Raw genomic sequence first — 27,847 nt, forward strand, 5'->3', positions numbered from 1 at the left:
TTCTGCTCCCCACTCTGTCTCTGGTGAAGCCTCTCACTGCCCCTGAGCCTCTGGCCTGTACCCCAGTTCTGTATGCATAAATGAATAAATCTTTAAAAATTCAAACTAATTATTAATATTAGGTTAAATGTAAGCTATAATATTGATACAGTCTATTATATAACAATGTTAAATGTGGAATACTGTATAATATTAACATTACATTTAATAGGTAGATTAAAAGTCTTAACTCAGGTTCTGCACTGGGCTTACTGCTTTGATTGGAAAACTCACCCTGATCCTCTTGGAGTCCATGAACTATAAATTATCTGCTTTTCTTATACTGTACAACAGTTGTAAGTAATAATTGTATGCAGAGGTCTTTGAAACCCACAAAACATTATGAAACACAAATAATGAGATTAAAATGAAAATCCATGTCATAAATTATTGAACAATGGCATGAACAAATACCAGGGCTCTATCCTGAAGTATCTTTTGTTCTGTTCTTCAGAATGTGTTATTAATTGGCATATTTTTTTAAACTTAGTGTGGTCACCCATAATGGAAAACTATTCAATCAAGAATAGCCTCCAGTGGCCAACAGTTAGAAATCCAGACTATGAAAGTTTTCCCATGAAATATTATTTAAAATGAGATTTCACACTGTGGTAATATGTATGGTGGATCCTTAAAAATTAAACACAGAATTACCATATGATCTACCATTCCCACTTTGGTGAAATTCCACTTCTGTGTGTATCATGAAAAAAATTGAAAGCAGCTGCCTGAACTGATATTTATCCACCGATATTCATTGCAGCATTATTGACAATCACCAAAGCAATCTAACTGTCCATCAACTGATGAATGGTTAAATAAAATGTAGTATGTGCATATAATGGAATCCCATTCATTATTAAAAAGGAAGGAAATTTTGATGTTGCTACAATACAGATGGACCTTGAAGACCTGCTGAGTAAAGTGAGTCCAGACACAAAGGACGCAAAAGGGCAGATAGTGTTCATTTCACTTACATGAAGCACTTAAAATAGTAAAATTATAAATGCACAATGCAGAGTGGTAAGGAGGAAGAAGCAGAGAGTTATTGTTTAATGGTGACAGATTTTCAGTTTGGGAAGATGCAGAAGTTCTGGAAATGAGGGTGGGGGATGGTGGGGGAGGATGCCCAGCGGTGTGACTGCTCAGTGTCACCGAAGGTGCGTTTGGAATCGTGAGAATGATGTGTGAACCAGTCTCCATTTTGCACAAGAAAAAAAAATTAATTTCCTATTGCCTCTTTGAAAGCGAGAATTTTAGCTATTGGATTTTTCTGATTAATGAAAATTAGAAAATTTTGACAGCACTTTCGCTTGTAACCACAGAGCAGAAATTTCAATATTACAGATTCTGACAAAATCTACCTGTTTTATTATTCAAAGAACTGTTGTTTGGTTTTTTCATTAGTAAGAATAGCAAGCACATGTTTTGCACTCTGCGGCCTTTCAGAAGTGTGACATCCGTATTTGGATTCTCCTATTTATATCAGGAAGCAATTTGAAAATTTTTTTGTATCTTAACTTGAAGATTGCATTGTCTTTGAGAGCATGTGTTTTCAATGTAAAATGTGTTCTTAGTCTAATATGTAAAAATTGGCCAGTTTTGTCTATGTAAAGTAACTTTAAACCAGAGATTAACCAAGTTATATAATAGAAAAATAATGCGCTCTTATAGATCAGCTTTCTTCTAAAAGTTTTATTTAATGTTCACCTTTTCTATCTTGTATTATTCATTTAGTTCTGAGAGGCAGTTTTACAAATCGAGGAACTGACTGCTGACATGTTAGCTATGGTGAAAAGAGAATTGATTCATATATCAATTAAAGAACATGCACTTTTTTGCATCACTACCCTTTTAGACGCCAGGCTTCCAAACAATGAGTCTCAGTTGTCAAGGAGCGTTGAGAGGTGGGAAGGTAGACTCGTGATAGGTGGGTCTGGGGCTTCTTCATGCCATTAGGGGAGCAGGGAAATGGACAAGGAACTGGAGTGAGATTCCTGCGAGAACTAACACTTTAACTAGTACTTGAAGGATAAGTAGTTCCAGGTCAGAAAAAAGCCCATCACTCTGGGCACGGACTCCCTCCCCCCATTGCACTGGGAAAATTGATTGACGCAATATTTTACCATATTCACCTACTAAACAAACCAAAAACCATCTAGCCCATCCTTTTAACTATGCAAGTGAAAATTCTAAAACCCTGGGAGTCAAGTATCAATAGTGTGGTACTTTTTTTTCATTTCCATGACTTAAGTTGACCTGTCTGCCTGCTTTTCTCCAGCCTGAAGGATGCTCACCTAACTACAGCTAGCTTCGAGGTGCTTGCATCCTCCCCCGGCCCCCATTGGGTACTCCGAGCTCCATCCCACCCCTGTGTTTCTTTGCCTTCAACAGTTTCCCGACCAAAGAAGAGCTGGGGAAGGCCGCAGCACAACTGCTCAGCCCCAGGCTGATGGGAGAATCTTCTGAATCCTTCAGTGTCCCGGAAGACGAAGGCCAAAGGGAATACCAGGCCAATGACTCTGACTCCGACGGGCCCATCTTGTACACTGACGATGATGACGAGGAAGACGATGAGGACGAGGATGGCAGTGGGGAAAGTAAGCCAGGGGCAGGGAGGAAGGTGGCGGTGGGCAGGAGCAGCTGTGTTTTGTAAAGCCTGAAAGTCTCAGCGGGAACCAGACAGACACCTGCTGTTTACCCGCCCTTCCTCTTTCCTTTGCAGAGACTCAAAATACTAGGTTTTTTACATCAAATTGTACTGAATTACCCTTTGTTTACAAAACTATAGAACTTGAGGGGTAGAACATCTCCCCTAACCTGTGCGTGTGCTCATCTGCCTCCAACTAAGTGCCAGTGTCAATAACTACCACCTTATAAGATTTAGCTTTTAATGACAGACCTTCCAGATGATTCTACGGATGGGGTGGGGGGGAGGAGAGGGTTGGGCCTGAGTCTGTGAGGCTGTTACAAATATTTATATGTGTACAAAGAGTCAAAGCTGGGTGAAGCCTTTTTTAGATTGATCAAAGATGGACTTCTACCTGGAGCTACTGTCTCCTCTCCTCTGCCCTCTCTCCCACACCCCCTGCCTCAAGCGCTTGTAAGCACTTCATGTGTCTGTGTATGCATGCATGTTCATTGAGGTAATGTTGGTTTACAAATGGTTTACTAAATCATACAAATATGATTTAGTATGCGAGTTAGTGTGATTGGTTCACAGCCTCTTCAGATGTCTGTTACTACACCATGCCCTCCACCAAAGTCCCAGTCGTCTTCCACTGTAGACCACTGGGAACTTTCTCCTCTGATGGCTTCAGTTCTGCAGTCAGATGTCTATGGCCTGTGTTGTGTTGGGTTTCTCTGTTCCTTTGGTTTATTTCTTTATATTCCACGTAAGAGTGAAGTCATCCTGTATTCGTCTTTCTGCTGACTTATTTCACCTAGCATAATTCCTTCCATTCAGATTGCTGCACGTGACAAGAATTTGCCCTTTTTTTAATATAGCTGAGTGGTGTTACATTTTTTTTTATATGTATCTTCTTTATCCACTCGTCTGCCCTTGGGCACTTACGGAAATTACAGTCAAGTCCAATTTTTGACTAAAGAGCATCAATTCAGCGTTCACTGAAGTACTCCTTGGAAGTGTTTGAGAGTTTCACTCACTTTTATCCTGGTGTTTAAAGAGGTGGAGGAATGAATCAAGGATGACAAACACCTTTTAAGATTTACAGACTCTCATCCTTCTAGGGAAGAATGCTAGTAAAGTGGATTAAGTCAGCCATTAATGTATAACTTAGGGAGTGGAAAATGCTAGTTTTTTTAATCTTCTGAGCAGAATGATGACTTCGGAGAGACTCTAGAACTGAATTTAGAGATTATGAAAAGCCACTGGTATATTAATAAGTAAACAACACTTTGTCAAACTCCTAGTTTATTGAACAAAAGCAATTATCATCAGCTGGTATTAGCAATCAGCTGGTGAGATATCAAGGAGTGTGGGGTAACTTTGGCTTATAACATTGGTATCAAAGGTAGACTTGATTCCATGTGGTTTCTAAATAAGGAAAAGAAAAAGCAAAAATTTACTGCGCAGTAGAAGTAAAGGGCTGTTTTTACAACGTGAAAAAAAAGAAATAACATTATGCAATCAGTAATTTCCATGACCTGCCTTCTCAACAGAACCGATTTCAAAGATCACATTTGAAATGATGAGGTGATACCTGCAAGGATTTTCATAGTGCCCCAGCATTTTTCAGAACGTTTCTAAAAACATTTCATCAGTTAAAATGAACCACATCCAACTCACAACTTTCCCCCCTTCAATTAGTTAAAATTCCACTCTTGCATGTGGATAAAGAGTTTCGCTTGGACTCTGTGTCAAGCCCACGCCATGTATAACCTGAGCACTGCCTCCTACAGCCTCTCTTTGTGTTTCTGCCTCTTCCAATCCTCAGGTGCTTTGGCAAGTAAAATACGACGAAGGGATACCCTTGCTATCAAACTTGGCAACAGACCATCTAAGAAAGAATTGGAGGACAAAAACATCTTGCAGCGTACGTCTGAGGAAGAGAGGCAGGAAATCCGACAACAGATCGGAACCAAGCTGGTCAGGTAATGGCTGAAATTTTAGTTCAGCGACTGACAGTTCATGCTCTTCTCCCCCCTTCAGTGTCCTACCTACCTAAGAGGGTTGTGAATCCCATGCGTTAGGGCACACCCAGCCTTCCTGGGGAGCCCCACTCCCTGCTATCAGTCAGGCATCCAGGTTCCTTCTGTCTTGTTGCTCCTCCGTCTCCTTGGATAGTAACATTGGCATATTCCGAGCTGGTTCACAGGGCCATGTTTATGTTCCAGCCTGTAGAAGAAGGAAAGGGAAGAAGACAACACAAACCCAAGCATTTAAAATGCCACAATCAGAAGTTTGAAAAACCTAACTTCTGCTTATATCTGTTAGCGAAGAACTCAACCACAAATCATTGTTGTTAGGAGCAGAAGTCTGTAGCTGCAAGTTACAGCTAAGGCTGTTCTAAAAGGAAGAAGGGATAATGGATAATGGGGAGTAGTTCACGATCTGAACTGCAATCTCCTAATTTATGAAAAGGGACTTTTATAAGTTTAAAATTTGATCTTGTTTCTCAAAGGGGACAAAATACAGCTTTCTTGTTTTATTTTGTAGCCCCCACTAGAGAAGGCCGTGTCTGTAACTTGCTGTGTATAAATATTGCTTATGTCCTTTTTGTCATCCTAGGAGACTAAGCCAGAGGCCCACAACTGAAGAATTAGAGCAGAGGAATATCCTAAAACGTGAGTATCCTATGTGATACAGCCTCCTTGTGTAGTCATATCAGGCTCCCGGTAGACACTATCCATTTATCAGAAGTAAACCTTGATGTATTTATTCACAAGCGATTGAAATGGCCCATTTATATTGCATTTATATGTAATTTTTTGTATAATTTTAAATATAATTTCTTGGTGTTTATACTTCATTTCCCAGTTTTGAGCCCACTGTCCCTGACCAGAGTTGCAAGTGGTGACGATTATTTTTAAGTAAATGAAATACTTGCCAGATATTCTTTCACCCAGTTATTAAATGGAGGGGAAAGTGCTACAGTGTGTTTACAAATAAATGTCAAGGAAAAGATGGAAGAATCCACAGGGAAATAAACTGAACATTCCTATATTATTATTAATCATACATACACATTGTTGCCAGGCTTAACAATAACTAAATTTAAAACAGAATGATGGTTAAAGGGCTCTCCATCCATTTCATTGTCCTTTGTTAGGATAACTATTGCTATCTGAGTTATTTATAATCTCTTGGCACTTAGGATGTTCATTTTCTTTATTTTCCATCCTATTTTCTTTGACTTTGTTACTCACTAGTCCAGTAGAATTTGTGCTTGGAGTTTCTATGTTAAAACTGTAAATCTAAGAGAAACCCTAGGTATTGAGCTGCCCTGTAGTGATGTAGTTTCTAACCACAGTGAGTTAAATAATGGATATTTTAAATTGAGCCTAGCTGCAGTTTTATATATTATTAACTCGTTTTCACAAGAGCTCTTGATGGGATGAAATATCAAAGGGCATGGTGGGTACAACTCCAGATAATATTACAATAGTAATTAGTCGCTGGCATGAGCGAAGTCTTTTCCTGTTTGGATGATCCTCATTCTGAAATCGGTATTGTTTTCTTTCTTGAAGAAAGATTTTTTTTTGAAATATTAATTTATTTAAGTGTTCAGAACTGGGGTACAAGTCAGAGATGCAGGGTGAGAGGATTTGCCAGAGACAAAATGGAGAGCAGAACAGGCAGATTGATGAATGCTGCTGAGGGGAGTCATGGGCAAAACAGGAGAGGTCTGTGGGCGCCATGTGGGTCCCCTACCTGGGATCGAACTCAGTGATGTTGCTGCAGTCAGCTTCAGTGCTGTGCTTTAACCAGTTGTGCCACCAAGGAGGGCCCCCTGAAGAAAGGTTTTAATAGCATTTTTATTCTACAGTTGCTATTACTGAGACAACCCAACAGTAAAGGCTGACCCGTGAGAGGAACCTCCAATTCATGGGAATTTTTCCTTGGACTCTTTTTCTCTGGCTGTGCGCATAACTGGTATAAGACACCAAAAAGGATTTAAGTGAACCATACATGTGTAGAAGAGCCCCTTTAGAGAGGGGAAAGTCATGGCTAGGAAAGGAAAACTTAGCTTTCTGGGAAGGACAAAAGTAACATCGGATTTTGACAACAAACAAATGCAGAAAGGCTGATGGCTTCTGATAATGAGCTTCTGAAAAGTATTTGTTGAATTAAAGTGTCTTGATGAGCTTCAAAAGCAGGTCCTAAAACCCAGAGACTGTATCTTATTGGATGCCTGATGCAGTACGTGGAAAAAGGGGAATCACACATTCTGGGTAATTCTTTCCTGGTCCTGTGAGACTGGGTGCCAAGCCACGCTGGTGTTTGGTTATTTGAGGAACTGTTTCAGAGTCTAGAAATTTATTGCATGTTAATCTTAAGTGCTGCGTTGCCTTTTATCCCCCGTTTTCCTGAAGGTTCAGGAAGGAGTGAAAACGCCAAAGTCAACTTCAGATTCCACTCCAGCCATTTTTTTACTTCCTTCTTAGTTTTTCTAAGCATGCTTATTCTGGAAACAAAAGACACATTTCCAGTCTGGAGAGAATGATAACTGGCTTGTGATCTCTTGACTTAATGTTCTACAATGAAGGGGAGCGGAGAGGAGAATGGAGTGTGGAGGGGACATCCAGTGAGGGGGCCTGTCATCCCACAGGTCTGAGTGGCTTCACTTAAAGCACTTTATTCAGCTCCTGCCAACCTCAGCTTCTGCCACATAGATTGCTCTTATTTTGTTCATATTTCATCTCCAGCTTTTTGGAAAGGCAACATGATTGTCTCTTCAAAGAAAAGTCTCGATGTGACATGGTCAAGTTCTTAGGTTTATTTTTTTATTTTTTTTTTTGAAAGATTTATTTATTTATGCATACAGAACTGGGGTACAGCCAGAGGCCCAGGGGCAGTGAGAAGCGTCACCAGAGACAGAGTGGGGAGCAGAACAGGCAGATCAACGAAGTACACTGCTGAGGGGAGCAGCGGGCGGGCCAGGAGAGGTCTGCCACGCCGCGTGGTTACCTCCGGGGCAGACGGGGATCGAACTCATGCGGAAGCGGCTTTTAGATTCTCAGTGCTGTGCTTTAACCCGTTGCGCCACAGGGAGGGCCCTTAGGTTTATTTTAACTGTTTTTTTTTGTTGTTGTTGTCATTTGTTAACATGTCTGTGTAACTTTGGGGGGGCTACATTTTTACTCCTCTATACATGGATATGCTTCATGCACCCGCCGCCAACCCTCACATGTCCCCTTCTGTCCTTACCTAGCCTCCCCTGCCCTTTCTTCTAGGAACCAGTGCCTCTTTCATAGAGTCTGAGAATTGCTTTTGCTGTGCTTTGCCAGTACATGCTTTATATTCCACGGATAAGTGGAATATCTGACACCATATCTGTCTTTCACTTTCCAACTTCATGTAGCATCCTCAGCAAGGTCCTTCCATACTGTCCCCAGTGGTCCTACTTTATTTTTATCAATAGATGACTCATATTCCACTATGTATACAGTCCATAATTTCTTTGTCCAGTCATATGTTGTTGGACAGTCAAAATGGTTCTGACTTAGTGACTGTGCAAAGTCCTTCTTTGAACATAGGAACACATAAGGCCCTTAGTATAAGAACCCATCACAAAAACAAAGATTTGTGCATATCACACATCTGACAACAAAAATAACAAAACAAAAATAACATAAACAACCCAATCCAAGTTGGCGCTTTTCTAAAGGAGTTCAAATGGCCTGTGGACACATGAAGAGTTGGTCAACATCACATATTAGAAAGACACTTACTTCTAATGGGTCATCTTGAGACAAGGGATGAGTTCACAGCATACAACACCAAGCTGTTCTTATATTTGAGCCCATCACTCGTTTAGTATACATGAATCAGATGGCATTCAGTGTCAGTCACTTTGAGAACACAGGACAAGTTTTCTTTCTTAGTATCACATCTTACGTGGTCTTTTACCCATTTGAGTGCATCTAGGATTTTTAAAAACAAACAAAAAAAACACAGTAGTTGTTTATTTTAGAACCAGTTCCTTAAAGTTTCAAAATCAAAAGCAAATTTGGGTGCTTGAAAGGGCAGCTTTTACTTAGCAGATAAATTGAGGTAGATAGAATGCACTTTACAAGGCAGAGATTAATGATACTGATCTTCTCTTACCCTTTAGCTATAATTGTAATTTCAGCCCTATATTCAATAGTGGAAAAAGTATTTTAGGCCATTGAGAGCTACCTGCATTTTGCCCCAACATCCAGTATGTAAAATTTTAAACATACATAGAAGTGAAAAGAATTTTACAGTAAAAACCACCTATCTTCTGCCATTAACATCTTGTTTTATCATATATCTGTCTGCTGCTCCATTTCATTTCTTTCAATGTATTTCAAAATAATGTGTACTTTTAGGTCCTCCTTGGTGGCACAACGGGTTAGGACTCAGTGCTGCAAGTTGGCCACAGCCACTTCAGTGCGAGTTCGATCCCCGGCCCTGGAGGTGACCAACATGGTGCAGCAGACCTCTCCTGACCCGCCCACTCTTCCCCTCAGCAGTATATTTTGTCAGTCTGCCTGTTCTGCTGCCCACTCTATCTCTGGTGAATCCTCTCGCTGTCCCTGCACATCTGGCTTGTACGCCAATTCTGTATGAATAAATAAATATTTTTTAAAAAAGAAAAAAGATGTTAAAAAAGTGTCTGAATATACTTTATACAAAAATAATAATAATAATGTGTACTTTTATTTGTTAAAAAGACACCTGTAGAAAATGAGTAACAAAAAAGAAATCCACAAAAGAATGTGTGGCTTTTTATTTTTACCCATGTATCTGAATAAATGATTCCAGAATATAATACTCCAGACGTTGGTATTTTGGTGCTTTCTTTTCTTCTCCTTGTAGTGCATCCACAAATGCTCTGGGCATCACTTGCTGACCAGGTCCTGTTCCTGCTGTGCCCACTGCTGTTAGCACACATATATTATTTGTATATTTATGGGAAAGGCTCCTTCCCTGCTCCTCTGCTTCATATAGCATCAAGATTTGTCAGGTATATCCCTCCAAGTCTGTTTAAAAATGACCGGAAAATATACATCCCATTTTCTAATCAGCCCTCAAATCAAGCAATGACGGAATCATGCAAAATATTCAGGGAATATTTTTAAAGTAAGTTTAAAGTTTAACCTTGGCTTTTTATAAGAAATCTTACAATGACTAATCTTATTAAAGGTTCAGAAGAGTAGCACTTGGCTTCCCTCCACCCTCGTCTTCCTCCTCTAACTTCTTTAGAAGCATAACTTTGAATATGGGCCGTGTAAGGAAGCAGTCCCTGATGTTAGAAATGAACCCCCAGATATTAATATCCTGTGTATCTAACTCCCCTAATTGCCACTGCACCTTCTCTTTTTTAACATCACTAGCAGTGACCTCGATGTACAATATGCCTAATAAGGTAAAATGATCTAATATTCCCTTTAAGAAAATTACCTTTTGTATATTTCAGGAAAATTGGAACATTTGTTAGCTCCGAGTCCTGTTAGATACCCAATTTCTTGTAGTGTAATGTAGTGTAATTACTCTATAGGAAGAATTGACTGAAATGTTTTCAGAATCACAATTTTCTTTTCATAAGTCATATCTGAAGCCTGGCCTTATAAAGTCCTAATTAGACTCACATGAACTGCAGTTTATGTTTGTCTATTATGTGTAATTTGCATCCTTTATGCTTTATCCAACTCATGTAAGATAAATTTTTTACACAAAAAATATATTTTAAGCCTGTATATTTTGTGAAGCAAGTTGTTAAAAATACAGTATTTTCATAGAACAAAATCTGAATGATAGCCAAATTTAGTGGCCAGTCACAGGCACTCAGTGAAAACACACTAACTAGTTATTTCTTGTTTTGCAGGGTGAGTTCAGTTTATGTTCACTCTTTTTCTACATAGCCACACTGATCATCCTCTTTCTTATGTATTAAAATTAGTATGTAGAACGTTCCCCTGCCTAGATAAGGAAAATAGAAAACTTAGCACACTGAACTAACAGATATTGAATAGCAAATATTGAATACTGATATTCAATCATGAGAAAAATAGTCCAAGACCTCTATTTGGATTTTTAAGATACAAATAATTGTATTTCATAGAAGAGACTTCTTTTTCATCCTGTTGGGTGAACCTCTTTCCGGTGTGATATTTTTTTCTTCATTAGAATTCATGACTTCTCTTTCTAGTCAGCTTTAAGCTATGGAATACTTTTTTTAATCACTAGGAATATTTCACTTTCTGAAAGATAATCTTTCCTCTGTCTTGGTATCCAAGAAGTAAAATCTTTTTCACTTACTGAACAAATAATTAGCTACAGGAAACAACAGAGAGAAATTCATCAAATGAGCAACCATTAAAATCTCAAGGGGTATTTATTTCTTTTAAATTTCTGAACTTTTTTTTCTTAATCCCATCTACTGGACAGCATTTGCTCAAGTTGGCTATTAAGTTGTACTACTTGGTAAAGCACTAAGGGAAAGAGATGACTTTGGAAAGCCAGAGTCACAAGAAAATAAATAATCTCCATCCATAGTACACCATAACCCCTTTGAGAACATTCTGGTTTGAAAGCAAAGGCCAAAGAAATGATTATACTCTGCTTCTATGGAAACCAAAGCAGACAAATCAAGTATTTTGGTTGGATTTGAATGAAATCAGCAACTCAGACATGCATCAGATGGTTCTAATTTGTTCTTTTGATATGTCTCAGATTTTCCCATGAATACCAGGTCCAGAAGTACATTTTTTTTCTGAATTCTGATAAATTGTACTTATAAGCCCATGAGATGACCAGCAATGAAAGGCTTTCACAAGGATTTGGATATATGGGCACTCATCATTTTTTTCAGAAGAGACTAATGTATCAGGAAGCAGAAAGGTTTATAGTTAATAATGAACTAATTCTGTGTGGGAAAAAGGATCTGTTTTTCTGCAAAAATGTTTAATGACTAAAGATGTTAAAGATGTTAGTGGGGTATTTAATTATTATCTGTTAGGGTCAAAAAATTGTTAGGGTTTACTTTTATGATTATAAAATAATTTGTAGTAACTAACTGTTTATGCCTTTTCCTCTCACTGATGAGCAGAAAAGAATGAAGAAGAAGAACAAGAAGCAAAAATGGAACTTAAACGCAGACTCAGCAGAAAGGTGATGAAACTATGACTATTAATGAGCATGTGTCTTCTGAGATATACTGTATTTTTTAAATGCAAAGCAACTCTCTTCATGTAAATTTGATACTAGGATTAACTATTTCTGTGAGCCTACTAACTACTCAGAGACATGACAATCGATGTAATGTCTACAGTATGAATTATGTTTATGCTTACCATTGCATGGTTATATTAATTCTGAAAAGTTAGTCAAACGTTCTAAGCTGTATTTATTGGTTAGAAAAATAACAATCTGTTTAAAAAAAAAAGTAACACAAAATGGATCCCCAAACAAAAATGGAATAGGAAAAAAACACACACACAAAAGTCTTCCATTCTGAGATAACCATATTTAACATTTCGATGTAGTTTTTTGTAAGTGCTCACCCTTTCAGTGTAGTCTTGGAAGTATTAAAGAAATATTTTATTGCTATTGAGTATTCCCCACTTTCTTTATTACTGAGTAGGAGCCATTATTCAGTATCTGAGCAGGGTGAGTAATTTATTAAGTGCACTTGGCCATCCAGCTGGCCTGATGCAGGGCTCCCCAAACTGAGAAAGTGCTTACTGGCAAAATTCAGACAACTGTTTCCACCCACTTGTGAAAACAGAAATCTGATACCAAGGTCATCCTTTTTTCTCTAGGTGTTAATAACTCTTTGGAAAAACTAAGCACTCTCAAGAGTTTAGATTTCATTGTAAATCCTTGCTCACTAATTCTTCAGATGCCCCTTTCCACCTGGAAGAGGGCCTTGTGAGTAAAATATGGCCTTTGCAGTGAAATGGCCTGACCCACATTTTTTTGGGCTGAGGAGTCCATAGCAAGAACATTCGAAGGCAGGCAGAAGAAGCAATGCATTCCCATGAAAGAGTTGTTGAGACTATTTTGAGAGTTTGTGGTTTTGATTTTTAGAAAAAGCTCATCTCCTTTTTTCTCAAAGACCCAAAATGTCAATAACAAGCTGAAAAGCTCGTAAACTGAATTTCTAGAGATGGCTGTTCTCCTTTTCAGTAGCCATTAAGTTACCAGCTACAGATGAGCTGTAGTCCCCCTTCCTTGTGTCAGGGTCTGCCCTCCACGCACACAGTCTTCTCTCAGCCCAGCTGGGCGCCTGATGGAGGCCACATTAGCGTCTCTCCTTCCCACCCCTGGCACCCACACGCCATAGTGCCACAGCACCACCACCTAGCCCGTGGCTGGCTCGGTCCTGAAAGGCAAGTCTGGATGGAAAGTGTCTGTGCTGGTCACTGCCTTTAGCTCAGTCTTGAGAGAAACGGATTTCTCTATCTCCTTATTCTCCCCTGCCCTGGAAAGTTAGTAAGATGTTAGCAATAGATCAGACAGCAACTGAGAATGTAACAGAACTATTCATATCATTCCTTCCTTTGTCCATTGCCTCCCAGAGCTTCAGGAAGATGGAAGGAGCCACGGTTGCCATATCCCAGCCCAAGTGTGCTCAGAGCTGAGCCAGGACTTCTAAGAGTTCTTAACTGCTTTGAATGTTAGAGAGTTATTTTAGTTCAGCCTGTGGTTTTACTCAGGAGAAACCAACGGGGTGTTTTTGACCACAGAATGTAGCCCAGTGTACTTCCTTGAGCCTATGCAAATAAGGAATACCTCCAAAGACGAGCCCTTGAACAGTGGAGAGTCTAGCTGTACACACAGGCCGCGTCAGAGAGAACGTGAATCTGCTGGGTTAAACCGAGGCCTGGGGCCAGCTGACTGATAACATGGGACATGCCGATGAAAGAGGCCACAGAGAGTGACCTTCAATAGCTGAGAGTAACAGATACCTGTCGACGAGGGGCCAGTATCAGTACCATTTCTGTCTTATTCTTGGGCCTGAGAAATGACCAAGAAAGGAAAGCAGATGTACAAGTCTGGGTAGATTAAACATAACTGTAAGTTTGAACTTGATCAAGACCTCAGTAAAGGAAGCATCTTAGTGGCTGCTGCTGATTCTAAGAAGTCCTGGCATCACTGGCGGGCAGTTCTGTAACAATGCCCCTCATTCCTGCAGTTAGCTTTAAGGGCCCCAGGTGGACGTTGAATCAGGGCCTGAACCTTATTCTTTCATGGGAGACTGCCCAGCCTCCCCTTCACTGGATCATTTCCTAGTCATAACGTTGCCCATTTCTGAATATGCAGGTGTAATATCAATGGGGACAGAGATTTTCATTCTCCTAAAAGTTGCAGAGCCTTGATAATGCAACACCCCCTGCAACACCCCCACCCCAACTAGCCATCATGTACTGGAGGACTTCTGTATCCGTGTCTCTCTGTCTTCCCTGAGTCGGGGGTGACAGATGTCTTTATCACAATGCCAGGCAAGTGGGGGAAATAGCATGATGCAGATGGCTGTCAAAGACAGTGACCTATCTAAAGATGATGATTTTTATAGTCTCAAAATTAGGACACATTGCTTTCTAGTTCTCATTAGGAACTCCCAAGATGGGCTTGCCTTTTTTTTGCTATCTGAAAGTGACCTTATTTAACTATAACTTTGAAGTTTTCTATGGAAAACATGCCACCAAGAGGCTCCAAATATTTACTGAATTTGTCTTTGCCTCCTCCTCCTGCAGCTCAGCCTGAGACCCACCGTGGCGGAATTGCAAGCTCGGAGAATCCTCCGGTTTAATGAGTACGTTGAAGTCACCGATTCTCCCGACTATGATCGCCGGGCGGACAAGCCCTGGGCCAGGTTGACACCTGCAGACAAGGCAAGAATGCTGGTGACTTTAGCCATGACTTTATTTATTTATGACTCAATTGAATTGCAAAGTGCTCCATACCCACTTACTTCCCTGACACGTATATATTAATCATCTTAAGAGGTGAGGCATTTCCCTAGTTTTTTGCTTTTGATTATCTGTGCTACTTAGGTGATATGTATTTGACATTATCAAGATAGTTCTTTCAACCAGGTCAGTAAACACTAGGTACCATGTAAGCTGCCTACAGTCAAGCCAGGAAAGGAGAGAGGGTTTTTCCCAAGCTAGGATTTGTCCTTACAACCTTTAGGTAGTCTTGAAATCATCTTATGAGATATGAGGTAGACTGGGCCCTCCCTGGTGGCGCAGCAGGTTAACACACAGCACTAAGAAGTTAAAGCCACTTCAACATGAGTTTGATCCCTGCCCCGGGGGTGATCCTCATGACGCAGCAGACCTCTCCTGACCTGCCCACTGCTCCCTTCAGCAGTTTACTTTGTCAGTCGGCCTGTTCTGCTCCCAACTCTGTCTCTGGTGAATCCTCTCATCGCCCCTGCACACCTGACCTGTACCCTAGTTCTGTATGCATAAATAAGTAAGTAAATCTTTAAAAAAAGGAAAGAAAGAAAGAAAGAAAGAAATATGATGTAGACAGTGAGTCTACACTGCAGACCCTTGCTTCCCTGAACATAGACCATTCAGTGTGTTTTAGCCTAGTCACAATTCAACTAGCAGCCCTTTGCTCTTCCCTTTTCTTTTTTTTAATAGATTTTTTTTAATGCATACAGAATTGGGGTACAGGCCAGAGGTGGGGGAGGGGTGAGAGGATTCACCGCAGACAGAGTTGGAGCAGAACAGGCAGATTGGCAAAGTACACTGCTAAGGGGAGCAGCATGCAAGACAGGAGAAGTCTGCTGCGCCACGTGGGTCACCATCCTGGCTGAGGATCGAACCGGTGTGGAAGTGGCTGCCAATAGCTTTCCAGTGCTGTGCTTTAACCCATTGCGCCACCAGGGAGGGCCCTGCTCTTCCCTTTTGTACGTCACACTTCATTTGGAGTCATTTCCACTGCTCTACCTGCATTCCTCCTACACTTGGTCCTAACCATTCAGCAGCAATAAACTTTATTGTAGACTCCATATGATGTCAGATGTCCCATACAAAACACAAGACTTGGGGGCAGATACTGTGTACAGAGAGAACTATCACGGGATGACCTTTCTCAATCCTAACCCTCTTTCTTATCCTGTCTTATATTTTCTTCTGGCATTTTTTGTTCTTTAATATTTAAAAATTTTGATTATATGCACGTGGCAAAGAATGCACAAAACCACTGCACCATTTAATAAACACAAGACACCTGTATAGTAAGACCCTCCCTCTCAGGCTAAGAACTTCACTGGGGCATTACAAGTATTGCAAGCCCCGTGCCCACCTCCTTGTTTACGTGACCCTCCTTTCCTGAAGGAGTAACCATTACCTTGACTTTTGTGTTAATCACCTCTCCTTTTTTTATTTCTTTTTTCATTTTTGTTCACCTTCATATATATATATATATATATCCCTAAAAAACACATGTATAGTTGACCCTTGGACAGTACAGGTTTGAATGCCTCAGATCCAATTATATGTGGATTTTTTTTTTAATAAGTAGGACCTCAACTTACAGTTTCGGTAAATACAGTGTAGTACTATAAATACAGTCTCTCTTCTTTATGATTTTCTTTTCTTTATTTTTAAAGATTTCTTTTTATGTATTAACACATACAGGTGGCCTGGGGTACAGGCCAGAGAGAGGTGCAGGGGGTGAGAGGATTCACCAGAGACAGAGTGGGGAGCAGGTTAACTAAGTACACTGCTAAGGGGAGCAGCGGGCGAACCAGGAGAGGTCTGCTGTGCCATGTGCGTTAGAGCCCTGGTGGGGGATCAAACTCATGATGCAGTGGCAGCACATAGCTTGAAAGCACTGAGACTTAACCCCTGCATCACCAGGGAGGCCCCCTCATGTTTTTCTTAGTAACATTTTCTGTTATTGTTGTAAGGATACAGCTTACGCTGTACATAACATGCAAAGTGTGTTTTCAGTGAGTGTTTAAATCAGTAAGACTTTGGGTCAGCAACAGACGATTACTGTTTTAGGTCCATGTTCATTTTATACATGGATCTTCCACTATGGGCTGTGATCAGTGCTGTGTATATGTCTTGGTCTTTTCCCCAGATTGAGATCATGCAGTATCCTCTAGGTGTTCAGTCAACACAAAGGACTCTGGATTGATACAACAGTTCATTCTTTTCCCTGAAATATAATACATTGTTATAAGTGACAAATAATTATTCATGTAATTATTGGTGATTAGTTAATTTACAATTTTTAGGCTTACAAAATATATTTTATGAAAATTCTTGTACTGTCTTGAGGTTCACACATCTAAGACATTTTCAAACATATTTTCCTTGTGATGGAATTTCTGGCCCCTGGAATGTGTGAATGTTCAACTATAGTCGGCAGTGTCAACAGCTTTGCTAAGTGAGTGGTCCAACTTACTCCCCCAACAGTGGAGAGTAAACTTCCTGTAGCTATGTACCCTGGCCAGCATTTGATGGTCTGCCTTTTTTGGTTTTTGTTTTTCTTTTGACTACCTCGTGGTTATGAAATAACATCTTGCTGTGCTTTTACTTTGCCTCTCATTAATTATTAATGAGGTTAAACATATTTTCATACCTATTGGGCGTTTGGGTTCCACTTCTGTGAAGTGCCTGTCTTTTGTCCATTTAACTCCTAGGAGTTCTTCAGATATTCCAGTTATATTTTATATATTCATATAGTTTTGCTCATCTTGCTAATACATACACTCTATAAAAAGATTCTTAAGTTTAACACAATGAATTTATTAATCTTGTTATGGTTATGGTTTTTGTACCTTTAAAAGAATTCTCATACCAAAACCATGAATTTATTCTCCTATGCTATTTTCTAAAATTTTTAAAAATTTTTTCACATTTACCTAGAATTGCTATTTTACAAGGCATAGATAGGATTGTAGCTTTGTTGATCATCTCGTATGTGTTTGTTTTCTATGTTATTATTTGGTTTGACCTTCTTTTTCCTAATTTTTTTGGGGGACTTTATGAGGATTGTATATTTCTAATTAAAGATGCACTCTCTTAAATCAGTAATGTTCATCCTTGTTTTCTAATGTAAACACTGGAGGCTATAAATGTCCCTGTGTGTCAAACATGCTGTGTGGCCACACGTGGAAATTACCTGGAGAGCTTTAAAATTGTTGATGCCTGAGTCTCACCTCTAAAGATCCTGATTTGATTAATCTTGTATATGGCCTTAAGTATTGGGATGTTTAAAGTTTAGGGTCAGTGGTCAATGATTATACATGTCACATGTATCCTTGAAAACAATCTGTGGGACAAAAGATTCTAAATATATCTTACTCAGTTTTTTGTTTTTTGGTTTTTTTGGGTCTGCTTGATCTGTCACATACCAAAAGAGATCCTACACTATGGCTTTTCCTCTTTCTTGATAATTTTGTCCATTTTATTTCTATTTTCTGAAATCCTGTCAGTAGGGTACAGGTAAGTTTAGAATAATTACATTTTCCTTAGGAAAACTTTATTATGAGATTCTATTTATGCAAGTCTTTGTCTTATAATGCCTGTTTACTATTATTTTAAAAATTGATCATCAAGATGAATGAATTCAGACCCCATTACTACTATGAATTTTGGCTGTAAACCCACATGACAGCTGAGGTATCACTGTAGAGTCTCTGAATAGAGGTTAGCCTATCTTTCTCCTTGATTTACCATTAACCACCAACATGCAACTTTCTCTGTGGTACTTTGGGGTCAGATATTCTAGTTCCCTCTTGCGTTGAGAATATGCTGTGTAATCTCCATTTTCTGGCTAGAGGATCAATTTACTAGACTTTCTACCTTCGGCAGGTTTTGGCTGTTTGCCTTCAGTATCTCACCAGGCTGTGACTATGACACCCAAGTACTGGGTTTAACACAACAGACTCTGTCAAGGTCAATCTATCAAGGTCAAACCAGTTTCCTTTCATGCTTAGCTTATTTCTCTGGGTTTCGCCTTCTTTTTTTTTTCTTTTCTTTTTATGGTCATCATTCTTTTTACTCTCTTACCAATGGATCCATACATTTCAGACCATTTTTAAATGCTACATTTGGCATTATATGTTTCTCTATAGAAAGACTGGTCATGGCACCTGGTATGCCAACAGTGTAGACCTCTGTGCAGCTTCCTTCCCTCTCCTTGCCTTCTGTGTGGACTCTTGCCCATTTCCTCTTATTTATTGAGTCCCAGTTGACTTTGTTCCACTCACCATTTCTGGGCAGTGAACTATTCCAACACTTAGAGATGGAAAACAGCTGTTTTCTTGTCTTATACATTTTGTAGGTTGGGAGTTCAGTCAGGGCTCAGCTCGGTCATGTTTCAGTTTCTCAGAAACTGAACTCAGGTTACTCAGTGTAAGCTGGCAAAGGGACTGCCATGGCGGGACTGGGAAGGCTGCTTTACATCCCCAGTGTCGGCAGGGATGGGTCAGACACTGGACTCAGCTGGGGCTGTCCCACCTACATGTGAACTTTTTAGGGTGCTGGCCTCAGTTGTCAAACTTCTTTCCCCCTGTGTTTCTAAAACCACATAAAAGGCTGTGTGGCCTTATCTTTTTTTTTTTTTTTAATGCATACAATAACTGGGATGCAGGCCAGAGGTGTGGGGGTGTGTGAGAGGATTCACCAGAGTCAGAATGGGGAGCGGAGCAGGAAGATTGATGGAGTGGGGAGCAGCAGGCAAGACAGGACAAGTCTGCTGCACCATGTAGATCACCTCCCTAGCCGGGGATCAAACTTGTGCTGTAGTGGTTGTGGACAGCTTTATAGTGCTGTGCTGTAAGCCCTGTGTTACCTTTTCTGTTCCAGCTTTAGAGGGCCAGGGCCTCATTTCCACACCACATTCTATCAGTGACAGACATTCCATAAGGTCAGCCCAGGTTGAAAGGGAGGAGAGTGAATTCCCCCTCTTGTTTGGGTGTGGCAAGGTCGTAACTGTAGCAGAGCAAGTACACTGGAGAAATGAGTGCTGCCATCTTTGGCAAATGAAATTTGCCACCCACCATTCCCAGCTAGCTTACTACTCAGTACTAAACTTCAGAAAAGTAGGTGGAAGGTGCCCAGGTAAATGAGTAAACATCACAATGGGCGTGAAGAATGCAAGTTGTGAACATCTAAATGATTAACCACCCTTATATGAAGTCAGAAATTTCCATACCCTGGAATGGATCCTTTTTTTTTTAACACTATTGTCAGAAAGTATAGCTCCCCATCTCTAGCCAAACAGAAAAAGGTTTTCATTTAATTTTGTACTGGAACCAAAATTGGTTTTCGTGCTGGACTTCCAGGCTGCAGAGATGTGCTTGCTCAGGCTTTTTCCTACAGACTTCATTTCTGTTCAGAAGTGCTTTGAAAGCACATGACTTTTGCGTCTCTCTGTAGACGGAATCCTTAGCCCCACAGCCCGAGCCAAAGCCCCAGCCTGCTCACATGGGAGGCTCATTTTTCACCTCTGACATTGTTTCTTCCACTTCTTCCAAGTCTTTTTTTTAAGCCCTGAAAGACAGAACTGGATTTATTTTGAGGTGAACTTTGCCCTGGAAGCAAAAATAAGGATAATTTCTTCTAGAAAAAATTATGTGATTTTTAGATGTTCTTTTAGAATGAGGCAAACACATGCTAGTCATTTTAACAGGTATTACTGAGTTCTTGTACTTTTTTAAAATAAAATACTTTGCAATGCATATTGCTCAGAAACAAAATAATATGTTTAATATGTCAACTGGTACAAAAATCTGTAATATGACTTTTATGTTTAAAAAAAACAAATTTGAATTTTTAACTTTTGGATCATCTAGTGCCCATTTTTTTAAAAAAAAAATGTATTGAAAGCAACTATTTCCACCTCTGGATTCAAAGTAAACACTGGACTTCCTGCCAACCTCAAAGAGCAATCAACCCCTTCTTTCTCTCTTTTTAGTGTTGCTTTCAAAGGCCCCTCATATATATACACCACTTTGCATTTTTAAAAATCATTGAAATTCACTAATGAAAAAAAGGGATCAGTATCTAGTCAGTCAATAAGCAGCCAAGAGCATTCTGTGAAAACACTGCATGAGGTGTTGGAGGGAATCTCAGGAAGCTGATCGTCTTGTTAAACTGCCCACGTTGGAAAAGAGAAGTGAGGGGAGAAATGCCTTATTAACTGTGAACTTGGTTGGGATTAAATCCGTTTTATAATGAAAATGTTTAACAGTGGATGTACTTGTGTACAGTGCTCGAAACAGATGCATGTGCATTAAGAGATAAATGACCTCATTTCTTCTGCTGAAGTTGATAAATGAGCCCTCGCTGCCAGGTGGAACCAGAGAGGGTCGTCTGTTCTTTGCTTGAAGATCCAGGCTGCACATAGCAACTGCTGTCTCCCTGAAGTGCGACCAGGAAGCTCCATAGTTGGGAGGGAAGAGGGTAGACTTTGGGGCTGGGCCCTTCTGAGTCTGATCCTGATTTGGCCATTTGATTGTTGCTTGACCTTGGCAAAGTTATTTGATGTGCATTTCCACACTAATACAGTAGAGCCAGTTATATCTGTCTTGAGAACTAGATAGAGTATCTCCTCTCTCCAGCTCACCAATAGCTGGTAGCTCTTACCATATTACATTCCTCATTAGACTTCAAAATCCAAACTTTATTGCATGTGGTGATATGTTCACTATTCATCAAAGCCATAGTTTACGACCTGGTATAAAATGGTCACAAGCAAGTGGAAATGATTTACAACTAAAAATGAACGATGTCACATTTTTTCTTTTGGAGGTGTCATGTCCCATTTGATTCGCAGAATACTTTTGATTGACTTCTGCCAGACTCTGTGCAACCTACTATGGAGATTAGACTTTGCCTTATTTCTCAGTGAGTCTCCATCAGTGACATTATCTTCTTGTAGATGGTAGAGTCTATAAAAGAAAATAAAAGAATCATTAGTCACAGTCACAGCTAAAACTGATTTTTTGTAAACCTCACAACAATGGCATTTTATTGGATACTTACAATGCATAGGGTATTTTTGAATATGCTCTTAGTTGAATCTCCTACTATGGTGAGAATCATCATCCAGTTTTCTAGATGGCAAAAGAGGTTTTGGAGGCAAAAGAGGTCACAGAGGGTCATGTTGTAATAAAGGCACATAAGGGACCTAATCCATGTCCTCTGAGTTGAGTACACTTCTTTTCACTTTCTCTACTGAAACTGTTACTTTCAGAGGAGAATTTTTTAATTACACACACACTTTTTTTTTTATTGGAGTTCCGTTATTTTACATCCTTGTTCACTTTTTCACAACAGAATATTTCTTTCCTTTGGTGTGGTTACCACAGTTCTCTTGCCCCCAACGCATTGGGGAGTCTCCACCATAGGCCACTGTGCGCTCCTCACCTGTTTTTCTCCTCCTCCTTTCCCCTTTTCCCTCCCTTCAGAAGAGAAATTTAAAATGAACAAGGAGGCAGGATCCTCTGCCACTATCCAAATTAAACTATCACCTTTCACGAAGACCTTTTGCTAGATGTTAATTGGCAATTTGTATGAAGATCTTCACTACTTTGGTTTCTGGTAGGTTATCAGTTTTTACAGCTAGTAAAACAACCACTACACTGTTGATCTCACCGGGAGATAAGCTATTATGGTCTTATCAAAGGGCACTTATCCCATATATTTTTCTCTGTTTGCTTCATCCTTTCCAAAAGTCAGTAGTAAGAATTATTGCTATGGTTCCCAGCAACAAGGACAAAGGAATATATTTGGGATGACAAGACAAAGCTTGACAGCAGGATTTAAATATAACATTGGAAGGGGCCTGGGGAGAACACTTACATATTGCAGAAAGACAGCTAGTGCTGAGAGAAAGCCAGAGAGAGTTCTCAAGGCTTGCTTTTGTTTTCCCGTTTTCTAAAATTCATCATTATCCAACCACAAAGTAGATTTTCTTATCTTGCAGTGAAGTCATTCTCTATAGCTTGTTTTTTTTTAAAAGATTTATTTATTTATGCATGCAAGAACTGGGGTGTAAGCCAGAGATGCGGGAGGTGAGAGGATTCACCAGAGAGAGGGGGGAGCAGAGCAGACAGATCTATCGAAACACACTGCTGAGAGGAACAGTGGACAATTCAGAAGAGGTCTGCTGCACCATGTGGGTCACTCCCTAGCCAGCCAGGGATCATGTTTGCAGTGGCTAGCGATAGCTTGAGAGCTCTGGCTTGACCCCCTGTGCCACCATGTTGGCTCCTCTTTGGTTTTTAATGTTATTCTGTGTTTTTACTAAAAAGTCCACTTGTCATAGATGTGATGGGGGTGTTTTTATTAGTATTTTTCACTTAATGAGGAAGCCATTCTTTGCCCAAAAAAATTAGAAAATAAAAACAAAACTCTCTATGACTCATCCTCCTTGTTAATATGGGTAATTAAGATGAATATTTCCTTGAGTGGCTCAGCTCTCCAGCCAGACTGACATGAACCTCTCTTCAAACCTGACTAGGTGCATGGATGGATTATATGTCCCTAAATAATAGTAGTAATAACATTTTATTTGTTATTTCCTTCGAGTAGTTTTCAGTCCTTTGCTGCAGTTGTTATTTCTGATTGTCTAAACTTCCAGCATTAAGAAACAGTAGCTCCATGGTAGTCAGTTAGAGTCATGTCATTATCAATGGTTTTTTAAAAATGCAGGACTTTCACAAGAAAATGATGGTGTCTCAAAAAATCTCATGACCCCCACTTTCCTGTGGTCATCGAGGACAGAGGATGTGTGACTCACAGATCAGGCCCGGGGTGAATTTAGCCAACGCCCCCTACCCTTCCACCCCAACAACAATGCTTGAAGGATACCTACCAGCTTTAGTTTGTGTATTTACAAATAGGCAGTTCCTATTTACAATGGTAGTTCCCGATTTACAATGATTTGATTTACAATAATTCAACTCTGTGATCGTGCAAAAGTTTTCTTCTCCTGGATCAGTGGTACTATGTGACCCTGGACAACCAACCACAGTTCCCCGTCAGTCACGTGAGCTCTAGGGTAAACAGCCTGTACTCTGTACTGTTGTAGCATGTAAGTGTTCTGAGAATATTTAAAGTAAGCCAGGCTAATAAGCCTGGTAGGTGAGGTATGTTGGAAACATTTTTGACTTAAATATTTTTAGCACAACAGTTTTATCGGGAAGTAACCCTCGCATCATAAGCTGGAGTATGCAGTGTGCTATACATTTACCATCCCTTTACCTCGTAGAAATCAGGAATCCCTTGCTTTCTTAAAGACATTTCTGAAAAGATTGTCTGCTTCATAGATACACTATATGCTGAAAAATATGTGACCTGAGTAACAATTCTGTTTCTATGTTTTTCTATTTAGGCAGCAATAAGGAAAGAACTCAATGAATTTAAGAGCACAGAAATGGAAGTTCATGAAGAGAGTCGACAGTTTACAAGGTATGTGAGTTCATTCACGTTAGTCTATTAAAAGTGACTAAGATGGTACATTTTCTGTTACATGTATTTTACCACGATTTATTTTTTAATACAGGTTAGCAGATTACTCTCTGATGAGTATTTCTAAAATTAAGTCTTATTTTTTTCTTTCCAAGAAGTCTGAATCATTCTAAAGGTCTCTGTTTTGGTTTCTTTCTTAGTTTTATTTTCTGAGCCAGAACAAGCATCATTTATTCTGCTCTTGAAGAGACTCTGTTGAAGTTTTATGCCCAGACAGATGCTGGAGAAAGTCAATGTGGGCACAAATGTGTTTGCTTTGGATTCATAGTAGAAGTAGCTTAGGCTAGAAATTCAGTTCTCAGAAGACATAACTTAGACTATGAATCCAGCTTTTACAGGTCACACAGAAGATCTCTAGAAACCAGCCTTCTCTCCTTCAAGCACCTTCAAGTGTGAAGGCTGCCAAACCCAGAGGGAGCTGAGTAACAGTACAGCCTGACCCACCTACAACCATGCAGTTCTGTCTCACAGGTTCACAGGCTTGGCTTTGGATAATGGTGGTCCTAAAATTTTGTATGTCTATCAAATCTTTAAAAATCAAATTGTTAAAAAAAAAATAAACTGGGACAGATGATTACATGGAGATGACCATAGAGGATCTTTCTAGAAAAAAACCACAGACCCCCTAGGCTAGAAACAGGAACGATAGGACAGCCATACACCATAGTGCGTGTTTCTGCCGTGGCTGGCAGTGGTGTAGGTGGTGGTGATGGTGCTGTTCTGAGCTGGGAAGCATGCAGTGTGATTAGAAGTGGCGGTCTACTTCATAGTGAAACAGCAAGCCTCTCCCTGATGTGCATGGCAACTGACTTGCTCCTAGAGTAAAGGGTGCAAAAGAGACTCTCCTCCTAGGGTGTGTACTTGATTTGTTTTGTTTCTTCCTTTATCCTTTTTTCAAGCCCACATATCCTGAAGGTGCAGGATTTTTCTCAATCTGAGGGCTTTATCCTGTCACAAACTATTCTTGGGCCCTTGGTGTGCCCACATCTAGCCAGCCCCATGGTTCTCTTCTCCCTTCTACTCTGGGGTCAGGAAGAGTTCATGCTCATATCTGACACCTGTGTTCATCCTTCTCCAGTATATTCATCATAATGAGGTGGCTGGATATTTATGGTGACTTCAAGCTGGCTGGGACCTCAGGCAGCTGGGAAGATGGAACGTGTTTGTATCCTTGAGTCTTGTCCCCTGAGGTAGAATGATGGCACTCAACCCAGTCTCTGTCATTTAGGATTGTTTTACTCCTGCATAGTTTCTCTAGAAATCCTCGTAGGTGATAACCTCATTTTCATTGCATTGTACTATAAGAATAAGTTACAACAGAAATTAATCAGAATGTTTAAATACATTTTTATGGAGGTTTTCATATATAGAAAATAAACATTTAGACTGAAAGAGGTTCTTTATCTTCTCTTGTATACTGTAAATGAGTAAAACAAAAGGTAGGATGAAAGAAGTAAAGGTCAATTATTTTTTTAGTATGTATTTTTAGGTACATAAGTACTTGACACAATGATGTATCCTAATTCAGCATTCAAACAACAAAACTCTGTCATGTAAGAATAAAATTACTCTTCCCAACATCATTCCCCTTTACTTAAGTAACCACCAGTAAAACTTAGGTTTTGATGCTTCTAGACATTTTCTATTCATTTACAAACGTGTATGTGTTAAGCATACTCGTGTATTTAACATACATGCATGTTACACAGGGGTATGATATAGACTTATATGTATAGTTACAAACATAACATATACATATTTGTACAATACAGATATATGTTTATAAATATTATATATAATAAAGCATGTATACCCTCTCAGTCACATACAAAGCAATATCTAGAAAATCTTTTAATATTAGTCTATCACTCATTGGAATATTCTATTCCATTTTATAGATAATAGACCATAAATTATTGACCAGTTTTTTTTTTTGATCATTATTTATGGAATTTCAAGTTTTCATAATTAAAACAAGGTTGTCTTGGGTTTGTTCATAAATACATTTTTGTATATATATGCCCATATTTCTGTAGTGGTCCCATCATTTTCTAGATCACTGAGTATCCAGTATAGATATATAGATAGATGGATAGATAGATAGATAGATAGATAGTATCTATGTATATAGTACATATTTTATATATATTTTTATATATTACACTTCAGAAGACACTGTTATCTTCCACAAAGGAAACACACTTTACACTATGACCTACAATCTCTGAGTCTGTTGGCATGGTGGGTTGGCACCCAGGGGTGGTGGAGTGGGGGGAGGGAAGGCAGAGAGCAGAGAGGAACCTATATTCTATAGAATGAACATGCTATCTGTGAAGTTGGACATGGCTACATACTTTTATTGACCTCTTGCTTTTTATTTTTTGATTTGCCATCACCAATTTTCTTTGGAGGCTTGAACTCTCCTTTTCATATTGTGGATATCAGCATTTTATTATCTGTATACACTTTTGCTTAGGCTTTTGTAACCCTCCTATGGTTTTTTTCAGATTTATTTTTATTTATTTATGCATACAAGAGCTGTAGTGCAGGCCAGAGGTGTGGGGGGGCTGTTAGAGGATTCACCAGAGACAGAGTGGATCTGCTCAAATAAACTGCTGAGGGGAGCTTCAGGTGAGACAAGAAAGGTCTCCTGACACTCCCTGCCTCGGATCGAACTCAGGCTACAGTAGCTGTAGATAGATTGCTTGAAAGCGCTAAGAATTTAATCCCTGCTGCACCACCAGGAAAGCCCTATTTTTTTTTTTTAAAGATTTATTTATTCACACAGAACTGGGTTACAGGCCAGAGATGTGGAGGGTGAGAGGCTTCACCAGAGACAGAGTGGGGAACAGGCAGATCGATGAAGTACACTGCTGAGGGGAGCAGCGGGCGGGTCAGGAGAGGTCTGCCGCGCCATGTGGATCTCCTCCGGGGCAGGTGGGGATCCAGCTCATGCAGAAGTGGCTTAAGCTTCTTAGTGCTGGGCTTTAACCCTCTGCGCCACCAGGGAGGGCCCAAGAAAGCCCTATTTTTTATGGTATTGTTCAGATTTTTTGCATGTCCAAATTTGTCTGTATTGCTATTTTGCTTCATTTACTGTGACTTATGAAAGAAGAACTAGATTATCATTCTCTTCTTGCTTTGTTTTGTGCTTACGTCTATCATCTATTACACATTTATTTGTGTGTTATGAGTTAAGAGTAAACTAATTTCACTTTGCTCTAAATCAATTCTAAGTGTTCCTATGCCATTTAGTTCCCCCGGATGTGAAAATTTCCTTTTAATATACTCTTGGGTCAGTTTCTGGATGCTTCATTATGCCGTAATGAGCTAGTTGTCTATCTTTTCCCTGTGTCATACTACTTAATTAAAATAGCAATACAGTTTGTTTATATCTGATGGGGTATTTTTTCACCTTGTGAATTTTATTGGCTATTCTGTTATTTACTCATCTACAAAATTTTAGAGTAGGCATATATGTTTCATAAAATAGTGTGCTGGTGCCTTAATTTTTTTAAGTACATATTAGTATATATAGGTAGGGATAAGCTGTATTTCAAGAGAAAATTATAGACTAGTTTTTTTGTTGTTTTTGTTTTGGTAACATCTGATATTGAGGGTAAGCTTTAAAAAGTTTTTCAAAAAG

At 39.5% G+C, this 27,847-nt stretch overlaps 1 protein-coding gene across 4 annotated transcripts in view; it reads left to right on the forward strand.

Moving 5' to 3' along the window:
- PHACTR2 (phosphatase and actin regulator 2) overlaps positions 1-27,847 on the forward strand; it is a 175,810-nt gene that overhangs the window by 134,292 nt on the left and 13,671 nt on the right. For all 4 annotated transcript variants that reach the window (XM_004673909.2, XM_004673910.2, XM_004673908.2 and 1 more), the window contains 6 exons: positions 2,434-2,639; positions 4,497-4,653; positions 5,291-5,346; positions 11,799-11,860; positions 14,449-14,586; positions 24,065-24,141. In XM_004673909.2, the coding sequence (XP_004673966.1) occupies positions 2,434-2,639; positions 4,497-4,653; positions 5,291-5,346; positions 11,799-11,860; positions 14,449-14,586; positions 24,065-24,141 (696 nt within the window). The remainder of the gene's footprint in view (positions 1-2,433; positions 2,640-4,496; positions 4,654-5,290; positions 5,347-11,798; positions 11,861-14,448; positions 14,587-24,064; positions 24,142-27,847) is intronic.

This window comes from Condylura cristata, unplaced genomic scaffold (genome assembly GCF_000260355.1).
Source record: "Condylura cristata isolate star-nosed mole 26May11 unplaced genomic scaffold, ConCri1.0 scaffold00001, whole genome shotgun sequence".
NCBI lineage: Eukaryota > Metazoa > Chordata > Mammalia > Eulipotyphla > Talpidae > Condylura > Condylura cristata.